This window comes from Mercenaria mercenaria, chromosome 5, assembly GCF_021730395.1.
Source record: "Mercenaria mercenaria strain notata chromosome 5, MADL_Memer_1, whole genome shotgun sequence".
Classification (NCBI taxonomy): domain Eukaryota; kingdom Metazoa; phylum Mollusca; class Bivalvia; order Venerida; family Veneridae; genus Mercenaria; species Mercenaria mercenaria.
In genome coordinates this window covers 13,862,458-13,882,041 of record NC_069365.1, presented here as the reverse complement: position 1 = coordinate 13,882,041, position 19,584 = coordinate 13,862,458, and the positions used below count along the sequence as shown (strand labels likewise).

The following is a 19,584-nucleotide window of genomic DNA, read 5'->3' as shown; positions in this document are numbered from 1 at the left end:
GGAAATCATGGCACTGGAATATTTTCGCAATCAAGTTTGATAATCGACGAATTTGCTCAAACTGTCCTTTGCTCTTTGAAAGCTCCTTTGGGGTAGTTATTTTACTGATAAAACGTGCAGGGTTTTTTTTTCGGCTGTTTTTATAGCCGTTATTCGGCTATATGCCCAATGCCAAAAAGTATGTTTTTTTCCCAAAATGAGTGCAAAAATTCCCAGTCTACATTCTGAAAAAAATTTCATCAAAATTGCACAAAAATTTACCAAATTATGGACAATTTTATAATGGAAGTATGTTAAAGATGTTCTAAAATGTGAAACAAGTGTATGAGAAAGTGCTTGAACACATCCTTACTTTATCCTATGGGACTAAATATTTTCCAATTTGGAACATTTACGCGTCAAAATTCCCAATTTTGGGGGTATAGGCTATGTTCCCAAATTAGCTAGAAAAAAAAACCCTGACGTGACCACTTGTAGACGCTTGCTGCTATTATAAATGAAATTATCGGATATCTAAGTATAAGCGTCTAGACGAAATTTACTTTTGTTTTGGTTGGCGATTCGAAAATGCGAAAATGGAGAGGAAAATCAAAAGCTTCTTTAGGCGAAAAAGGACAAGGGATACTTAAAATTCTAGCGACACCATGGACAGTGACCTGAAAGAACTTAAAACTTTCGCATCCAGCCAAAAGTCCAAAGAATCATCAAGTACTTTGATTTGTTCTGAAACTAGAAAGTCACGGCCTGTCCGAACCGTGAAAACGTTGGAAACAGAGCTGAACATTTATTATGAAACCAAATAACCAAGTGGAACCAACCATGTTGCTAGTGGAAAAAATGGCACTGCATTGTTAATGGGGGAAAATAGAATTTGATCCCTGAAATAGGATAACTTAGAATCTGAATTGCTGTAAAAAATCTTATGACTAATAGTCATACACTGTAAAAGCTGTATCACATGATGGATATAATATTGGGAATTTTCCCCAAATTGGCCTCTTTCAAGTGATTTTTCCCCATTTGACCAGCGCCCAGCATCTTCCCCAACTCCTAAAAAAAGCCCTGGGAAATTCGATCTCCTTGTTCACATAACCTACACGTTTGTTCCGTGGCAGAGTATTCTAAAAAAATACTGAGAATGACAGAGACTATGTGCCGAGTAAATGACTTTGACGCATTGTATTTTATAAAAATTCGTCAAATGAGGAAACATCACAAAGTACCTGCATTGTATAAGCTACCGAAGTCACATGCGTTGGCTTTTAGACTAGTTTATTAGGAAAACTGTGCCGAGAAAACAATGCCTCGGCAATTTTATCCTCGCAAGTATTTTCTCGGAAAAACATTGAAATTTAAACAAAGTAAAGATCACATATAACACTGAATGACTGTATTCATTGTATGGTAACTCACGGTGACTGGTAAATCATTTTTAATGCATGACATGCTAATTTCTTGACTCTATCACATTTTACAAATATAGTATGCTCAACATAGTCGTCACTTTTGGTGTATGTGCGTGCATCCGTCCGATTTTGTACGGACCATAACTTTGACATACACGGACCAATCTTGCTTATATTTGGCATGAATGTTAACCTCAATGAGAAGGCATGTCATGCGCAAACCACATGTTCCTATCTCAAAGGTCAAGGTCACAGTTGGAGGTCAACGGTCAAATTAAAGTTTGTCCGTACCATAACTTTGACATGCATTATGCATGGACCATATTTGTTTATATTTGACATGAATGTTTACCTCAATGAGAAGGAATGTCATTCACAAACACTATGTTCCTATCTCAAAGGTCAAGGTCACAGTTGGAACTTGGAGGTCAAATGTCAAATTGAAGCTTGTTGGGAGAATTTCTTCTTCATGCATGGTGGGATTTTGATGTAAATTGGCATGAATGTTCACCTTTATGAGACTGAGTGTCGTGTGCAAGAGGCAGGTCCCTAGGTCAAAGGTCAAGGTCACACTTAGAGGCCAAAGGTCAGATACAAGAATGACATTGTCTGGAACATGTCTTCTTCATGCATTAGGGGATTTTGATGTAACTTGGCACATATGTTCAACACCATGATGCAACCTTGTTTTTAGAATTACTTCCCTTTGTTGTTACTATAAATAGCTTATATTGTAACTATTTTATTACTGGAGGTGGGGAAAAATTGAGACCACTTTTCTGTGGTACAACATGCATGTTACATCCAATTTTTCGGTGTATTTTGACCTATCTCTACATGGTAAGCAGTTTTGTGTGGACTTATATTATATAGATTTTTTTTTATAATTGATAAAAAAAATCCATATGCAAATACAGGTGCTAGTGTAAATCAGTTCTGACACCGCAAAATACCATAATAAATGTTACCTTTTTAGACAGCTGGCGGGCTCGACATTCTGCCTGCAGGCATGCAGAATGTATTTCTAGTTTTATTTACTAGAGCATAGCAACGACTGCGCACTTGCTTGAGCATGCGCAGTTGACATAGACATAACATACCGGTAAAGTGCATTGTGTCTGCTATATATAGCTACAATTCGCTATAAAACCAAAAATAATAATGCAAAATATATAAAGATAAAATGTCAAATGCGAAATTGTCATAGTCGCGTCCCAATGGTTTAAAAGATGAAAGACAGTAACAAAAAACAAAGATCTTTGCAGTCACATTTTCAATACATGCAGCAATATTTTGCATTTAATCATTGAAGAATGTGTCACTTGTAAGAATCATAGTTGCATAAGACTAATTCATTAATGACTTGTTGCAGAAATTCGCAACTTGTATTGAAACTAAAACTTAATAGATCTCCGTTCTTTGTCATATATATGATTGTCTTTTGTCTCGGAAACCATTTGGATGGGATAATAACTGTTTTATATTTGATACTCACTGACATATGTTGAACTATTGTTATTGGTTTTATAGTTGTTTCTAGCTATATATAGCTAGATTTCAGGGCCCTCGATCGGCCGTTTTTGCCGCCGAATATCGGCTGCTTCCCCCGCCAAAATAGTATCCTTTTTTCCCCCCTCCAGAAAAAAAAATTCCCCCTTACTGGGCATTCGGTTGACCCGAGTTTTTGATCCGCGAAAATCGAGAAAAACTCGTATTTGACCCGCATAAAATATGCTCCGTGCATCGGGTTGACTCGCAGAAATTTTGTTTGATGCGTCACGAGTTCGAAAGTTCTGCCCCTTGTCAATCAAAATCACAGTCAATTTCAATATTGTTCGCCGTCATACGCGGAAGTATGGCAGTAGGCGGAGCGTCATATGTTAATTAGCTGCTAACAGATGTCAATCACGCCACGCGCCGATTGACACGTGGTCATCTCGCGGTTTATATTTAGTACAATAATCCCTGTCATTATCAAAGGTGTTTACTGATCAATGTGTAAAAATTAATTGATAAACAATGCAGCTTTAGATTATCGTCTTTGCACAAATTGGATAATTGAAATCATTATTTTGTTTGCTTGAACGATTACATGAGCCGGTCAACCATTACGGTCTATAGAAAATTTATTATCATTGCCGAGGCTTTGTTTGGTCCAAATAAATTAAATGCAGAAATTGTAAGAATTGAGTAGGTATGGTAAAAAAAAAAAGAAATTTAAAACAGGTATTTCATCAAGAATTTTAAATGTTTACTTTCGTTTTCCATATTTGTCACCCTTTTTCGCGACCGTGATTTTCGGACATTTTCATCATTTCTTACAAGATTTTTTAGTACAATCTAAATAAAAAGCCATTTGAAAGTCTGCATTTAAGAAAAATACGATCACTGTTACAAAAGCAGCCCTTATTTTGAAGCATTTTTAATAATAAAATGCAAAGGCACCAAACCCCACCCACTTTTAGACAACTAAAATATAAATTGATTAAAAAAAATGTGTAATGATAAATGTACTTGTTTTAGATAGTTTGTCGAAGTTTCATTAATAACGGTATAGCTTGTCCCCTGAAAAGCTGACCTTGACATGATTTAATTGCAGTTACCAGTAGTATGTTGACAAAAAGAAAAAAACTTTAGTGTAATGAGAGTTATACATGTTATAGTTCTTACATAGTATGTTATTCTTTGAAGGCAATGAAAATTCCCCCTTTTGGCTAAAACGACACGAAAATTCCCCCGCCTGAGGGCTGCGGACCCCTTCCCCCAAAGTAGAGTGAGGGCCCGGGATTTATCTATATAGCCAATTTGTGACTTTCCTGGACTTGTTAGTAGGCTGTTACCAGGCGTATCTAGAGGTACAGACCTCATTATACCCCAACAAAATCAAATTGTGGGGGCGGGTATATAGGAGTGAGCTTGGCGGTCGGTCCGTCTGTTGGTTTTGCATGGTTTCCAGATGATAACTCATGAAAGGCTTGACCAATTTAAATAATTTTTGGTACACAGATGTAACATCAGAAAATATAGGTCCAGTTCGAATTGGGGTCAGTAGGTCAAAGGTCAAGGTCACAGTGACCCTGAACAGTTAAACGGTTTCTGGATGATAACTTGAGAACGCTTGGGCCTAGGATCATAAATTTTGGTACACAGGTGTAACATCATGAAATGCAGGTCAAGTTCGACTTTGAGGTCTGTAGGTCAAAGGTCAAGGTCACAGGGACTCGGAACAGTTAAATGGTTTCCGGATGATAACTTGAGAACACTTGGGCCTAGGATCATAAATTTTGGTACACAGGTGTAACATCATGAAATACAGGTCAAGTTTTACTTTGAGGCCAGTAGGTCAAAGGTCAAGGTCACAGTGACTTGGAACAGTTAAACGGTTTCCAGATGATATAAACTTGAGAATGCTTGGGCCTAGGATCATGAAAATTGATAGGGAGGTTGGTTATGACTAGCAGATGACCCCTAATGATTTTGAGGTCAGTAGGTCAAGGTCACAGTGACCTGGAACATTTAAACAGCTTTCGGACAATAAGGAGAATGCTTGGGACTAGGATCAGGAAACTTAATCTGGAGGTTGGTCATGTCAAGCAGATGACCGATATTGATTTTGAGTTTACGGACAATAACTTGAGAACGCATGTCAGGCAGATGACCCATATTGATTTTGAGTTTACGGACAATAACTTGAGAACGCTTGGGCGAAGGATCATGAAACTTCATAGGGAGGTTGATCATGGCTAGCAGATGATTTTATGGTCAGTAGGTCAATGGTCAAGCAAGTTCGGATTTGACATTGGCTTAGTTCTGTGACAAGGCCATATTGTGGGGGTATAATTCGTCACTCCTGGACAACTCTAGTTTATCAGATTTTGATTAAATTTTACATCTTTAATTTTGATGTTGTTGGATCGCATTTTGTCAATGTGGGACCTGCAACAATTTACTGTCACAGATGTTTATCAAACTACCCGTTAAGATGTTCAGTAGATGTTTCCCATTTGCCATTTTCAGTGATTTTGCAGTTGTTTACTTGTAAAATACTTCAGAATCCTGTTGCCCTGAAATTCAGCTCAAAGTTCAAATCTGTCTGTTATATATCTAGTCTGGAGCATAACTTGTTAACCATTCAAGGTATAGACTTCAAACTTGACATGTAGGTACGTAGTGATGAGACAATGTGCAGATAACATGAACCTGGTCTGTAGGTTTACGGTCAAGGTCACAAATCTAGCTCAAAAGGCAAACTTGTCCCATCATATTTAGTGTCCGGAGGCTCCGAGCACAACCTATTAACCATTCAAGATATTAATTTCAAATTTGGGATGTAGGTAGGTGGTGAAGAGATGATGTGCAGAGTGTATGAACTAGGGTGGTAGATCAAAGGTCAAATTAACAGCAAGGTAAAATCTGCCCATCATATTTCATGTCCAGAGCATAACTTAAAATATATATTTTATTTGGCATAAATAATGCCCCGCTTGGCGGTGCTTTTGTTATTATTGGCTGTAGGGAAAAACAGAGACCACATTATTGTGGTACAACATGGCTGGTACATCAAATTTTTAGGTGTATTTTGACATATCTGTACCTGGTAAAAAAAATTTTTTGTGACTTGGAATTTTTTTGTGGATGATCGTTTCTGTTAAATAAGTTTAGTTTGGGTCAAGTTATTGAAATAAAACTTGTTTCAATTCGCTGAAATGTTGGAGTCATTCAGGCGGTGTGTCAATAAATAATGGACACGGCATTGTTGCCTTTCAACATTCTAGTTCTTTAAATTTTGCTACCATCCTCCTCTGATATAACCGCTTGGCAGAGCTCTTTGACAGTCTCGTTGTTTGAAGTTGCTCAAAGAAAAACGCGGGCAAAGCATGGAACAGGAATGATGTTCTTAATGGTTAACTACTACGGTTTTGATTTTACCGTAGATACCCATGTATAATGCGCACCCGTGTATAATGCGCACCCCCGATCTTAGTCCAAAATCCTTGGGGGGAAAAAAAAAAAAATTTGGTCAATTTTTGAGGTGGATGGAAAACGAAAGTAGAGTTTACATCGACACCGATAATAAATTTTATCTCCGCGGCGGAGAGCAGCATCAGTCTCACGGTACTATCAATTTTTGTTTTCTCGAAAATAAAACCAGTAAATTATTGTTATATTTGTTGTTTTACCTTTTTTAATTCACTATTTTGATTAAATAAATAGCAGCTGATTCAATATTTCGATTTCAAGATTTCAAGATTTTATTTTACAATAAATGCATAAGTCCCACTATAGCGGGAAACATCAGCAGTATGATATCATATATTTATATACATAATACATAATGGAAAACGGCTATATATTACATTTACAGACAATCTATAAAGTGCATATAAATTCGTACAAACGTATTTCAAACTTGAAACATATAAATGTATCATCTTAAGTATGTACAACATTTTACAGTAACAAAAAACATGTTTACAATTTCACACTGGTCTAAGTAAAAAGGTTATCAAAGTTCTAAAGAAGAAAAAAAAGTCTTATTTGAAGTGTTGCATAATCTTGTCACAGAAAATACTTAGTTTTTCAAGTTTCTTCATATTATTAGATGTTAACAAATTAATAAATTTAAACATACTTGGTCTATACCTACAGTAATTATCTATATACTTTTTCCTTTCGGAATGGTATCTTTCAAAATGACATGAGCATCTCAATTCAAACTGATAACAAAAGGTGTGATAGTCTTTTTGTCACGATCATAAAGCCAGTAATTACCGGCAATTAACGTGTCACCTCGTGTCAGTTATGTTGTTCACAGTTTGATCTCGGTTAAAGATAATTCTCGATCTTTAATTAGTATCATAATTTTTGTGATTTATAAACATTTCTTTCGTCAAAATACTTTTAAATTTATATGAAATTAATTTTGTTTCAAAGAAAAATAAACAATTCGATCTTTTACGGAACGTAACGGCAATCTTAGATTTTAGCGGAGACAGTAAGCGCGGGGAGTAGTTTCCCTTTACCAAAATGGCGAACATCGGTAACAAACTTGTTTTGAAGTAGGAAAATTGTCTATACCTGTATATTATGCGCACCCACGATTCGGGGTGGTCCCAGGGGTCAAAAAAAGGCGCATTATACATGGGTATCTATGGTAGTCATTTTTGAAAGAATTATTAAAATAAACTTGTTTTCATATACCCAGTTTTGTGACTAATTCTTGCAACTTGGAAATCAGCCAGTCTTTTCTGCTGTGCTATTTTTATTGCCATCTTTTTTTAGCTCACCTGTCACAAAGTGACAAGGTGAGCTTTTGTGATCGCGCGGTGTCCGTCGTCCGTCCGTGCGTCCGTAAACTTTTGCTTGTGACCACTCTAGAGGTCATATTTTTCATGGGATCTTTATGAAAGTTGGTCAGAATGTTCATCTTGATGATATCTAGGTCAAGTTCGAAACTGGGTCACGTGCTATCAAAAACTAGGTCAGTAGGTCTAAAAATAGAAAAACCTTGTGACCTCTCTAGAGGCCATATATTTCATAAAATCTTCATGAAACTTGGTCAGAATGTTCAGCTTGATGATATCTAGGTCAGGTTTGAAACTGGGTCACGTGCCTTCAAAAACTAGGTCAGTAGATCTAAAAATAGAAAAACCTTGTGACCTCTCTCGAGGCCATATATTTCACAAGATCTTCATGAAAATTGGTCAGAACGTTCACCTTGATAATATCTAGGTCAAGTTCGAAACTGGGTCACGTGCCTTCAAAAACTAGGTCAGTAGGTCAAATAATAGAAAAACCTTGTGACCTCTCTAGAGGCCATATTTTTCATGGGATCTGTATGAAAGTTGGTCTGAATGTTCATCTTGTTGATATCTAGGTCGAAACTGGGTCATGTGCGGTCAAAAACTAGGTCAGTAGGTCTAAAAATAGAAAAACCTTGAGACCTCTCTAGAGGCCATATATTTCATGAGATCTTCATGAAAATTGGTCAGAATGTTCACCTTGATGATATCTAGGTCAAGTTCGAAAGTGGGTCACGTGCGGTCAAAAACTAGGTCATTAGGTCTAAAAATAGAAAAACCTTGTGACCTCTCTAGAGACCATACTTGTGAATGGATCTCCATAAAAATTGGTCAGAATGTTCACCTTGATGATATCTAGGTCAAGTTTGAAACTGGGTCATGTGCCATAAAAAACCAGGTCAGTAGGTCAAATAATAAAAAAACGTTGTGACCTCTCTAGAGGCCATACTTTTCATGGGATCTGTATGAAAGTTGGTCTGAATGTTCATCTTGATGATATCTAGGTCAAGTTTGAAACTGGGTCAACTGTGGTCAAAAACTAGGTCAGTAGGTCTAAAATTATTAAAATCTTTTGACCTCTCTAGAGACCATATTTTTCAATGGATCTTCATGAAAATTGGTCAGAATTTTTATCTTGATAATATCTAGGTCAAGTTCAAAACTGGGTCACATGAGCTCAAAAACTAGGTCACTATGTCAAATAATAGAAAAAACAACGTCATACTCAAAACTGGGTCATGTGGGAAGAGGTGAGCGATTCAGGACCATCATGGTCCTCTTGTTGTGTGATACCCCTCTTGTTTTTCGTTTACATAAAAGTTCCAAAGGAGATGCAGTTCTCTTCTGTTCAGTGATTATGGGCATAATTATATTATTATGCATTTGCTTGTGATCTTCCCTTGTCTGTGTCTGTCAGTCGAAAGCTGTTTCAGTGAAGTTATTTCAGTTTCTGAGCTTGAACATGGTCTCTTATATAACTTAAATATGGTACTATTCAAGATGTTGAGCTGAGAAGTCAAAGTTATGGAGGTTTTTTGGGTTTTTTTTACCAACACTGAATCAGTGCATTTTTTAAAAGGCTCAGACACAGTTTAGACGCAGCTTAAAGATAAAAGAAACTTGTTTTGTGTAGTCACACATAGTTGTTTCAAGATTAAGGATTACCGTGTATTTCCATAGCTTAGATGCTGATGTAGAATTTTCACTAAATAAAGAAAAAAATGTTCAAAATATATGTGAATTTGAATTCATTCTTACATTTCAGGTGAAGCATCACCATGAGTGTGATAGCTAGAGGGACAACCAAAGCGGTGAAGATTATCTACCCGCCTGGCTGTAAGGAAGTCACAGAGGAGCTTGGTAAAGATGAGCTTGTCAGGAGGTTAAAGGTATTTTGTTAGCGATAATTTTAAATTATTTTTCAAGGGAAATCGAAGCTTTCACAGTGTTTGTTTTCATGCACAGTTTTTTTAGTGACAGACCTTTCCAAATAAAGCTATTTTAGAAAATTAAAAAACTCTTTCAAGTGTGATATAGTACAGACTGTAGTACAGTAATATTTTTTACCCCGATGTTCTAAAAATTGATTTGATTCAGATTTTTGTTGTAGATATTGAAGTTCTTTTCAATGCTGTCAAATATTTTCTTTATATTTTAGAACTGTAGAAATAACTTTATTTTAACAGTTGATAGCAAGAGCGTTCCAAGATATGGGTCAGGATGACAATGACCAGTTCACAGGACTGGCTCTACATCTGGCAACCGATTTCTTCCTTGAGCACCATAACAAGGATGTACGACTTCTTGTAGCTTGTTGTATTGCTGATGTATTCCGGATATTTGCTCCAGAAGCACCCTACAGAGATGCTTCACATTTGAAGGTGATTATGAAGTATTTTGGTAAAGAATTAAAACCAAATACACTGCATGTCTTGTATCGATGCCTTCCGGGAACCATTGTAACCTGGTGAAATTGACAGATTGGTATTATTTGCTACGGTATCAGAGTTTTATGGCTTACAGCATTTACAGTATGTTAGACATGCTATTCAGTATTTCCAATTAGGGGAAATTGTAAAATGTTAAAAAAATTTTTTAGACATTTAAAAAAAAATTGAACCATATAAGTTTGTGTTATAGTCAGTTTTAGATATCTGGTTATAATGTTTGCATGTTTTCTTACAGGATATTTTCATGTTCCTGAACAAACAGTTGAGAGGTTTAGAAGACCCAAATTCACCAACATTCAAGCGATACTTCTACCTTCTGGAGGTTTGTAACGTTGATTGCTTTCCTTTTAAGTGCAAAATTAATGTTTTAAGGCACAATTATCACCATGCTAATGGAACAGTGCACATAACCAATTAGTTTTGGAGCAAGAGAAAATGATTTTTTATGTGGAAAAGAAACAACATTTTATTTTATTGAGCATTTGCAGAGCAGGAGAAAGGAAATTTAATGTGAACATGTATAGTTTGACAAATCCACTCATCCAGTGGTAAATACATGTAGAAATCTGCTTAGGAGAGTATTAATTTGCCAACTTGTTCTGCTTCAAAGTCAAAATATCTAAGTAATCAAACATTGAAGTTGAATGATATATTAATTGCATTTCCAAAAATTTATTCCATTATGGTTCTGTATTGTGATGACATAAGCTAGACACTTGTTAGTCCGCGACTTAAGATTTGGGCATGTACCTTTTTCAGTAGACTTTAAAATAGATGCATTATATGTAATATCGTGTAATAGACATTTTTCTTCAGTGCTTTGGCGATCTGCAGGACATGTAAAAATTGCAGCAGTAAGAGTGAGAATTCTAAACATCTGGTCCAGCAGGACAAATACTTTCAGAGAATTTGTCAAGTTCTGATATGGTTCTATAAACATATTATACATGTATTTCAGAATTTAGCGTGGGTGAAATCTTTTAACATCTGTATTGAGCTTGATGACAATCAGGAAATATTCTGCAGTCTCTTCAAACTGATGTTTTCAGTAATTAAGTATGTAATTTTCTTTTATTAAACATCAACATATTTGATATATGCTTTCAATAAGATGCATTATTTAATGTCTTAAAGCAAATTGTTCCAAATAAATGTAGCTGTTTGAAAAGTTTGTGTATACACCATACATGATTTTGACTTAATAGTATTATGGAATGTAAAAACGAAGGCTGGCTTTTGGTTCCTTGTGAAAGTTTAATCTAAAGACATTTGCAGACAAAGTAAACTTTTTGTTGAAATACAAGAAAAAATGCTACACTTGAAATAGGTATGTGCATTTGTACAACAGTTAACACTGCATCATTCATTTTATGGTCTTTCTAATAGAATATATATATAAAAATATTTTTTGATGTTGTTTATTCAGTGAGAAGCATACGACTAAGGTGAAGAATTTCATGTTAGACATGATGTCACCATTGTTGACGGAGGCTGATCTTGTATCACAGGAACTTCTAGATATCCTTCTCATCAATATTGTAGAGCCACAAAAGGTAAATCTGCCTGCTGAATTATATTATTATTATTATTATTATACCAGATTTATATAGCGCCCTTTTCATGATCAATTTCACGTTCAAAGGCGCTTTACATAGTTCAAATGCAGCCACACAGGGCGCATAATTCATCCTCTACTAGTACAGACACAGAGCGATCTGACCAGAGGGACAGAGTGAGACAAAGCCCCCACGACAGAGAGATCAGAAATCAGATACAGGCTTGTCCGGCTAACTTAGCCTAGCTCGTTGCAAATAGACAGCCTGGTTCTTTAACGTGCCCAGTTTATAGCAGTAATACACACAAGGATTGCCTGGGTTCCTGACCAGTACACCTCTAGTTGGGTGGGAAACACTGAAAAGCATTTCTGAAAATTCCCGAGTAGCTGCCGGGGATCGAACCCCGACCTCGGGATTGGAAGGCCAGTGTGCAAACCACTGAGCTATCCGTCCACCACGAATTGTTATTTTCAAACCCTTCCTGGATCTTTATGTTAAGGAAGTCATCCAGCTGACATGGAAGATTGGGTGTTCTACCAAAGTTCCAGCATGTATCTGAAAGTACAATTGGGGAGGCACAAGAAGCCTTCATCCACCATTTGAGCTGGACCTGAACTGTGTTTGTGTAACTTAAAACCCAACCAGTTGAAGTAAAGGGTACTGCAGCCATCTTAAAAATTCTCACTCCACATTTTGTCAAGTTTGCACACTAAAGATCTTATCATACTCTTGATTAATGTGTTGAATTGCAGTTTTGATTAAACTGAAATTATTTTAGAAACAAAGGTGAGCTTATACATGCACTTTGTAGGTGGAGCAAGTTTTTCTGTACAGTAAATTATTTTTCAACTGTGCCTGTGAAACAGAAATTAACTTGGCTTAGCTTTGACTGGTATTTTATAGACTTAAAGATCAAATAGAAACTCAGAGGTACATTGAAGATATGTACATGAAAGAAAAATCTGAGCATGTATACATGAGAGAAAAGTTTAAGTGTATAATGAATATTAACTAAAGGTTGATTTTCTTTCAGAGTCAGAACAAGCAAGCATATGGACTTGCCAAAGATCTTCTCATAAGGACGTGTAATTCTATAGAGCCTTACATACAGAATGCAAGTATTCCTAGATATGTTTTTTCAGTCAGTATGTGGTATAAACTGATTACCTTGCTAAAATGTTGGACAGTTCTGCTTTCAGTGTTTAGATCTAAATTTAATGTTATCCCACACCTCAAAAAGCATGTTGCAATATGTACAGAGGTGTACCAGTGTGAATTTCTAAAATACTTGAGCATTGAATTATAAATAATTATTTCCTGTCATTTGTCACTAAATGATAGCTAAAATTAATTTTTTCAGGAAAAATGTGATAATTGATATAGTTTAAACAATATGTTAACCCTTATCATGCTGGACATGACTGATTCTGCCTTTGTGACCAGTGCAGATCATGATCAGCCTGCACATCCTGCACTCTTCGCCATTCAGTCAGTATCTTTTTAGCTCACCTGAGCACGAAGTGCTCAGAGGTGAGCTTTAGTGATCACCCTGTGTCCGTCGTCCGTTGTCAACAATTTGACTGTTAACACTCTAGAGGTCACATTTTTGGCCCAATCTTAATGAAACTTGGTCAGAATGTTACTCTGAATAAAATCTTGGACGAGTTCGATATTGGGTCATCTGGGGTCAAAAACTAGGTCACCAGGTCAAATCAAAGGAACAGCTTGTTAACACTCTAGAGGTCACAATTTTGGCCCAATCTTAATGAAACTTGGTCAGAATGTTACCCTTAATAAAATCTTGGACGAGTTCGATATTGGGTCATCTGGGTTCAAAAACTAGGTCACCAGGTCAGATCAAAGGAAAAGCTTGTTAACACTCTAGAAGTCACAATTTTGGCCCAATCTTAATGAAACTTGGTCAGAATGTTACCCTAAATCAAAAACAGTGTCACCAGGTCAAATCAAAGGAAAAGCTTATTAATACTCTAGAGGTCACATTTTTGGCCCAATCTTAATGAAACTTGGTCAGAATGTTACCCTTAATAAAATCTTGGATGAGTTCGATATTGGGTCATCTGGGGTCAAAAACTAGGTCACCAGGTCAAATCAAAGGAAAAGCTTATTAACACTGTAGAGGCCGCATTTATGACTGTATCTTCATGAAACTTGGTCAGAATGTTAATATTGATGATTTTAAGGTCCAGATTGAATCTGGTTCATGTAGGATCAAAAACTAGGTCACCCGGTCAAATCAAAGGAAAAGCTAGTTTACACTGTAGAGGCCACAGTTATGATCATATCTTAATGAAACTTGGTCAAAATGTTAATCTTGATGATTTATAGTTCAAGTTCAAATCTGGGTTAGGTGGGGTCAAAAACTAGGTCACCAGGTCAGATCGAAGGAAAAGCTTGTTAGCACTCTAGAGGCCATATTTATGACTGTATCTTCATGAAACTTGGTCAGAATGTTAAACTTGATGATCTGTAGGACAAATTCGAATCTGGGTCATGTCGGGTCAAAAACTAGGTCACCGTGTCAAATCAAAGGAAAAGCTAGTTAACACTTAAGAGGCCACATTTATGACCATATCTGAATGAATCTTGGTCAGAATGTTGATCTTGATGATCTTTAGGTCAAGTTTAAATCTGGGCCAGGTGGAATAAAAAACAAGGTCACTAGGTCATATCAAAGGAAAAGCTAGTTAACACTCTAGAGGCCACATTTATGACTAAATCTTCATGAAACTTTGTCAGAATGTTAAACTTGATAATCTTTAGGTCAAGTTCGAATCTGGGTCATGTCGGGTCAAAAACTAGGTCACGGGGTCAAATCAAAGGAATAGCTAGTTAACACTTTAGAGGCCACATTTATGACCATATCTTAATGAAACTTAATCAGAATGTTAATCGTGATGATCTTTAGGTCAGTAGGTCAGGTGAGCGATACAGGGCCTTCATGGCCCTCATGTTTTTGTATGCACCCCTTTTAACAGTTAATGGTACTCTCCAAATTGAAAGATGGACAAGTTCATTATAGAAATTTAGCAGGGTAAGGGTTAAGGCACATGGTATGCCATATAAGGCAGGGGAAAACACTACTGAACTGATATCTCATCCTGGTGCTAGGAAGTTTGATGTGGTGCTTTAGTTAGTAAAGGAAGTGAGATTATACCGTCTGTAGCAGGCTGTTCATCAAAATGCAGCACTTAATTCTCATGTGAAATACATTCTAGATTTCTCTGCCTGAATAAATGTTCGTAAGTCTTGCTTTGGCTGTTAAATAACAACAACTTATGTTGACTGCTTTATGGATATTAAATGGCTATGTGGTATATTAAAAGTGTTTGGGGTGATCTGGGATTAATTTTGCCCTGACCAAGATTTGAATCTGGTGCTTGGTTAGGGATCAGATGCTGAGTACCACTACACCACAGCACTTTCCATAATTTGAATTGATTATTATTTTGCAGTTTTTCAACAACGCTTTGATGCTTGGGAAGACATCAGAGAGTGAGCTATCGGAACATCTGTATGACTTGATTTATGAACTGAATGCTGTCTGTCCATCTGTATTGTTAGCAGTTCTCCCTCAGCTTGAGTTTAAACTGAAGGTAGGTTGCTTGTGAATCTTCCAAATGTTAAGAACAGCCTAAAACAGTGACAGGGTGGCTTGCTTTGTAATCCCTACCACCAGGGCTTTCACAGGACCTATGAGGGGCCCTGGCTGCTGCCTGAACCTCAGCTCAAGCTTCGGGTTTTTCCATTTTCCAACTTTTGCCCTAGGAGTCCAAGAGAAATACTATGGGTCTCAACTTAATAAAGAAAATTTCTCAAGTGAAACAGTACATCGCTGAACAGTGCATAAAGAAATGAAGACATTTTAACAACAGGGCAGATGTTTTGTTAAAGCACATATTTAATGTTTTAGTTCCAACATCTTCTGATCAATATTAAACTTCCAAAAGGCTAATGCTGCTTTAATGTAATGTGCATCTTTTTGTAAGCAACCATAAGAAGTGTGTGCTGTTTTCAAATGGCTTGTATTAATTTTATTTGCGCTGGAAACCTCCCACAGCTAGCTGTATGAACATAGGCTAACACTGTGTTGTAAATTTGCTACAATTATTCTGCTAAACTAAATTCAGCTTTATTTGTTTAGGATCATCATATTTTTATGCCCCCGGCATCTACTGATGCGGGAGGCATATAGTGATTGTCCTGTCCGTCCGTCCGTACGAGGTTAACCAAATGGGACCGTTTCGTCTAGCATCAATACCCCTTACTAGAATGACTTGATACTAATGCAGATGTAACCTGTGACCATTCCTCATCTTCAGACATCACCTGACCTCAGTTTGACCTTGACCTTGACCTCATTTTGGACTTAGGTTGCTTTATATGGGCCATCTCTTGGTTAACCAAATGGGACTTAGGTTGCTTTGTATAGACAAGGATGCCACCGGGGGCATCAAGCGTTTATTGAACGCAGCTTCTTGTTTAATTAAGTTCGCATTGACAGTCAAAAAAAAACAAGAGTCAGTATTCACGACACTGAAACCTCACCAAAGCAACTACCACAATTTCTGTCGGTTAAGTACTGGCTTTGATAAATCAGATTTCTCTTGTCTTTGACAACCGGTGTACGCAGATTATTTATGATTTTGTGATTTTTGCTTTTAAGTACAGCTCCCACGTTTACACGATCTTTCAAACACGAAACGATACCGTTTAAATGGCAATTAATTATCCCGGGATATTGTCTTCAGTCATGACTCTGGCTAGCTTTGTCCCTTCTATAACTGGGGCCCATAATCATAAATGCATTATTTTCTCAAATTAAACAGGAAAAAATATAAATTCATGGTAATTTTTGGTAACATTTTCGCAAGTTCATGCTATTTTGACGTTTGGCACTGTTTTATGCGATTCCAATGCAAAACGGAACAATTTATTTTAATCTAATCAAATTTAGCGTTGTATACAGCCTTCTTATATGGTATGGTTCCATCCCGATAATGGAATTTATCTATCAAACAAGTGCGCAAAATGGCGGCTTACTGTTAACGGAAAAGGAGAAATATAATTTTGTTAACAGGCAGAAAACACTTGTTTCATTCAGTTTTATGAACAGAGAAAGACTTTGATGGTTGGAAGGGTGATCGTTCCGTTTAACCGGGAAGAAATTTTGTAAATGTTTACCAGTCAAACAAGACAATGTGTAAACGTGGAAGCCTTACTTTTAAGTATGACAATGCATACAAAGTGAAGAGTGAAATAGAATAAACTTCAGTTTTATACTCTTAACAAAGAGTTAAAGATTTTAATTGAACAGCAATACATCTGTTTACCTGTGAGAAGCTTTATCTTTCTTAAATAATGAAATCTTATTGGTTTATAAGGACAATAAAACTTTGTTTGTAGAGCAATGAAGAGACAGAGAGGAAACAGGTGACTAAGATATTGTCCAAGATGTTCTCAGATCCAGGATCTAATCTGGCAGAACAGAACAAGCCTCTGTGGATCTGTTTTCTTGGCAGGTATGCTCAATTATTGTCTTCCTTTCACCTTCAGTGGCAGATAGAATTAAACTGTATAATTGTGTAGTGGATATAAAGATATCTACTGTAAATATATTTAAGTGAAGGTAATTTCCATCCTAAGCAAGGATAGAAACAGAATCAAAACATTTTCATTGTTTGATTAACCAATATAAAGCAGTGCTGATTGAAGGAATTTCATCTTTCTGTATCCAAGCAGGAAATTCACATTTTAAAGACATTTTAAACAAGTCTGTATATTTATATGTTTTTTAAAAAACATACATAGTTCTCCATGTATATGTAACTATTATCCAAGATTCATGACATTAAAGGCATGGTATGGTTTTGGCTTGTTGTAGAATGACCTGGTGTAGAATTTAGACAGACCTCAGATGCAATATGTGTGTGTTTTTTGCAGGTTTAATGACATCAGTATTTCTGTAAGAACTATCTGTGTGCAGTCAGCTGCGAACTTTGTCCTGCATCATCCAGAACTTGTCAAAGATGTTATTGGTATGAATGATATATATTGAATATAATATCACGCTCCGTATTTCACATTATTAGGGAAAACACTACTAAAACTTCGCAATTTTATAAAGAATTGCACTAGTTTTTTGCAAAACAAAAAGGCTAGGGCTTGACAATTTTGAAGAAAAAAGCCCTGTATAATATTCTAAACTTTTCAACTTTGAGTAAAGGTATTGCCAAGAAATATCAAGTCAAAGAAAGGAGTGAAAAACATTTATTTTAGTTAGCAACTTGTCCATCTTGAAGTGAGTTTTGATCTTCAGGCAAGAAAAAATCATAATACATATACAATGCCTGATCAGTGCGGCTACTGGAGTGAGTCGGTTACTTTAGAAGTTTGTAGTTTTATGAAATCCAAGAACATTTTGCAGAATTACTTCATGTAGGTGAATTACTGACTGATAATGGTATCAAAACCAACATAGCGAACATTTTCTATGACAGCATTACAAAATAGATATTTTATTCATAGAGCAAGTGAAGATACGTCAGCATGATGCCGAAGAGACTGTGCGGCAAGAAGTGGTGAATACACTGTTAAATATAGCCAAGAAAAACTTCAGTTCAACAACAGTGGAAATGCTGGATATTATCAAGGAGAGAACTAGAGATAAAAAGGTAATGCTCATAGTTCATCTGTAGTGTTCAGTACAGGAATGACATGACAAGATCAATTTCAAGGTTGAAAAGATGTATGAAAATTTGGAAAACCTAAGTCTTCATGTATGCGTATGGGATTTGCTGTATTCATTGTGTTGAAAAAAAGATATCTGTCAACTGTCTTGTATTACAAAGAGAATTTTGTAACATACTGACCCAATCTTGTATAAATCATTAATAGAAAATAATGTTTTAACATATATTTCTGTTTGTAAGTTGGAATTGTTGGACGTATTGATCAACAAATAGAAAGAGAAATTATACAGACCTCAAAAGAGATAATGGAAATAATCAGGAGAGGCTGGAACACTGGTTGATTTTATTTTTTTACATTTCCAGTTCAAGATCAGGCGAGATGCCCTGAATGGCCTGGGTCAGCTCTACAAGGTTGTCACCACGGCCGAAACGGTTAGTGAGGAACATCTAAAGAAGATTATCTGGGTGAAAGACAAGGTGTTCCATGCTTACTACCAGCAAAACCCTGAAGATAGGTAAGAATAGTGTATGACTTTTACCACTGAATGTAGAAGAACATAGATTGCATTTTATGCTGGTGTACAGACCCTCTAAAGAAGCATTCTAGTCCAGGTATGAATCCCCTGTTCAGTCATTCTGTGGTACCAGTGACTGGGTAATCTTTGAGTGAAAGTGATTATATTTGGAGGAATGCTTCATTTTAAATATATCATTTAGAATTAATAGTTTTTAGCTCGACTATTCAAAGAATAGTCTAGCTATTCTACTCACCCTGGCGTCGGCGTCACACCTTGGTTAAGTTTTTGCATGCAAGTACATACAGCTATCATTTAAAGGCATATAGCTTTGAAACTTATTTATTCTTTTTCTAGGTCAATTACCAACCTCACTGGGTCAAGTTCCATAACTCTAACATGTATTTTGAGCAAATTATGCCCCCTTTTGGACTTAGAAAATTTTGGTTAAGTTTTACATGCAAGTTACTATCTCCAAAACTAATGCAGATATTGAATTGAAACTTCACATGTGTCATCGGGGTTATAAAACTAGTTGATAGCACCAAGTCCCATATCCGGAGATTATTTCGAATAGTCGAGCTTGGCTGTCTTACGGACACCTCTTGTTAAATTCTAGTTGTCACAATGTAAGAGATATATCTA

At 36.3% G+C, this 19,584-nt stretch overlaps 1 protein-coding gene across 1 annotated transcript in view; it reads left to right on the top strand.

The window, feature by feature from the left end:
• Positions 1-19,584, top strand: part of LOC123556492 (sister chromatid cohesion protein PDS5 homolog A-like) — a 66,368-nt gene that overhangs the window by 10,440 nt on the left and 36,344 nt on the right. Inside the window, exons 2-12 of the mRNA XM_045347258.2 lie at positions 9,474-9,597; positions 9,895-10,089; positions 10,394-10,480; positions 11,117-11,214; positions 11,585-11,711; positions 12,748-12,828; positions 15,188-15,328; positions 17,139-17,254; positions 17,676-17,770; positions 18,261-18,406; positions 18,788-18,939. Coding sequence (XP_045203193.2) covers positions 9,487-9,597; positions 9,895-10,089; positions 10,394-10,480; positions 11,117-11,214; positions 11,585-11,711; positions 12,748-12,828; positions 15,188-15,328; positions 17,139-17,254; positions 17,676-17,770; positions 18,261-18,406; positions 18,788-18,939 — 1,349 coding nt within the window. The 5' untranslated portion in view covers positions 9,474-9,486. The remainder of the gene's footprint in view (positions 1-9,473; positions 9,598-9,894; positions 10,090-10,393; positions 10,481-11,116; positions 11,215-11,584; positions 11,712-12,747; positions 12,829-15,187; positions 15,329-17,138; positions 17,255-17,675; positions 17,771-18,260; positions 18,407-18,787; positions 18,940-19,584) is intronic.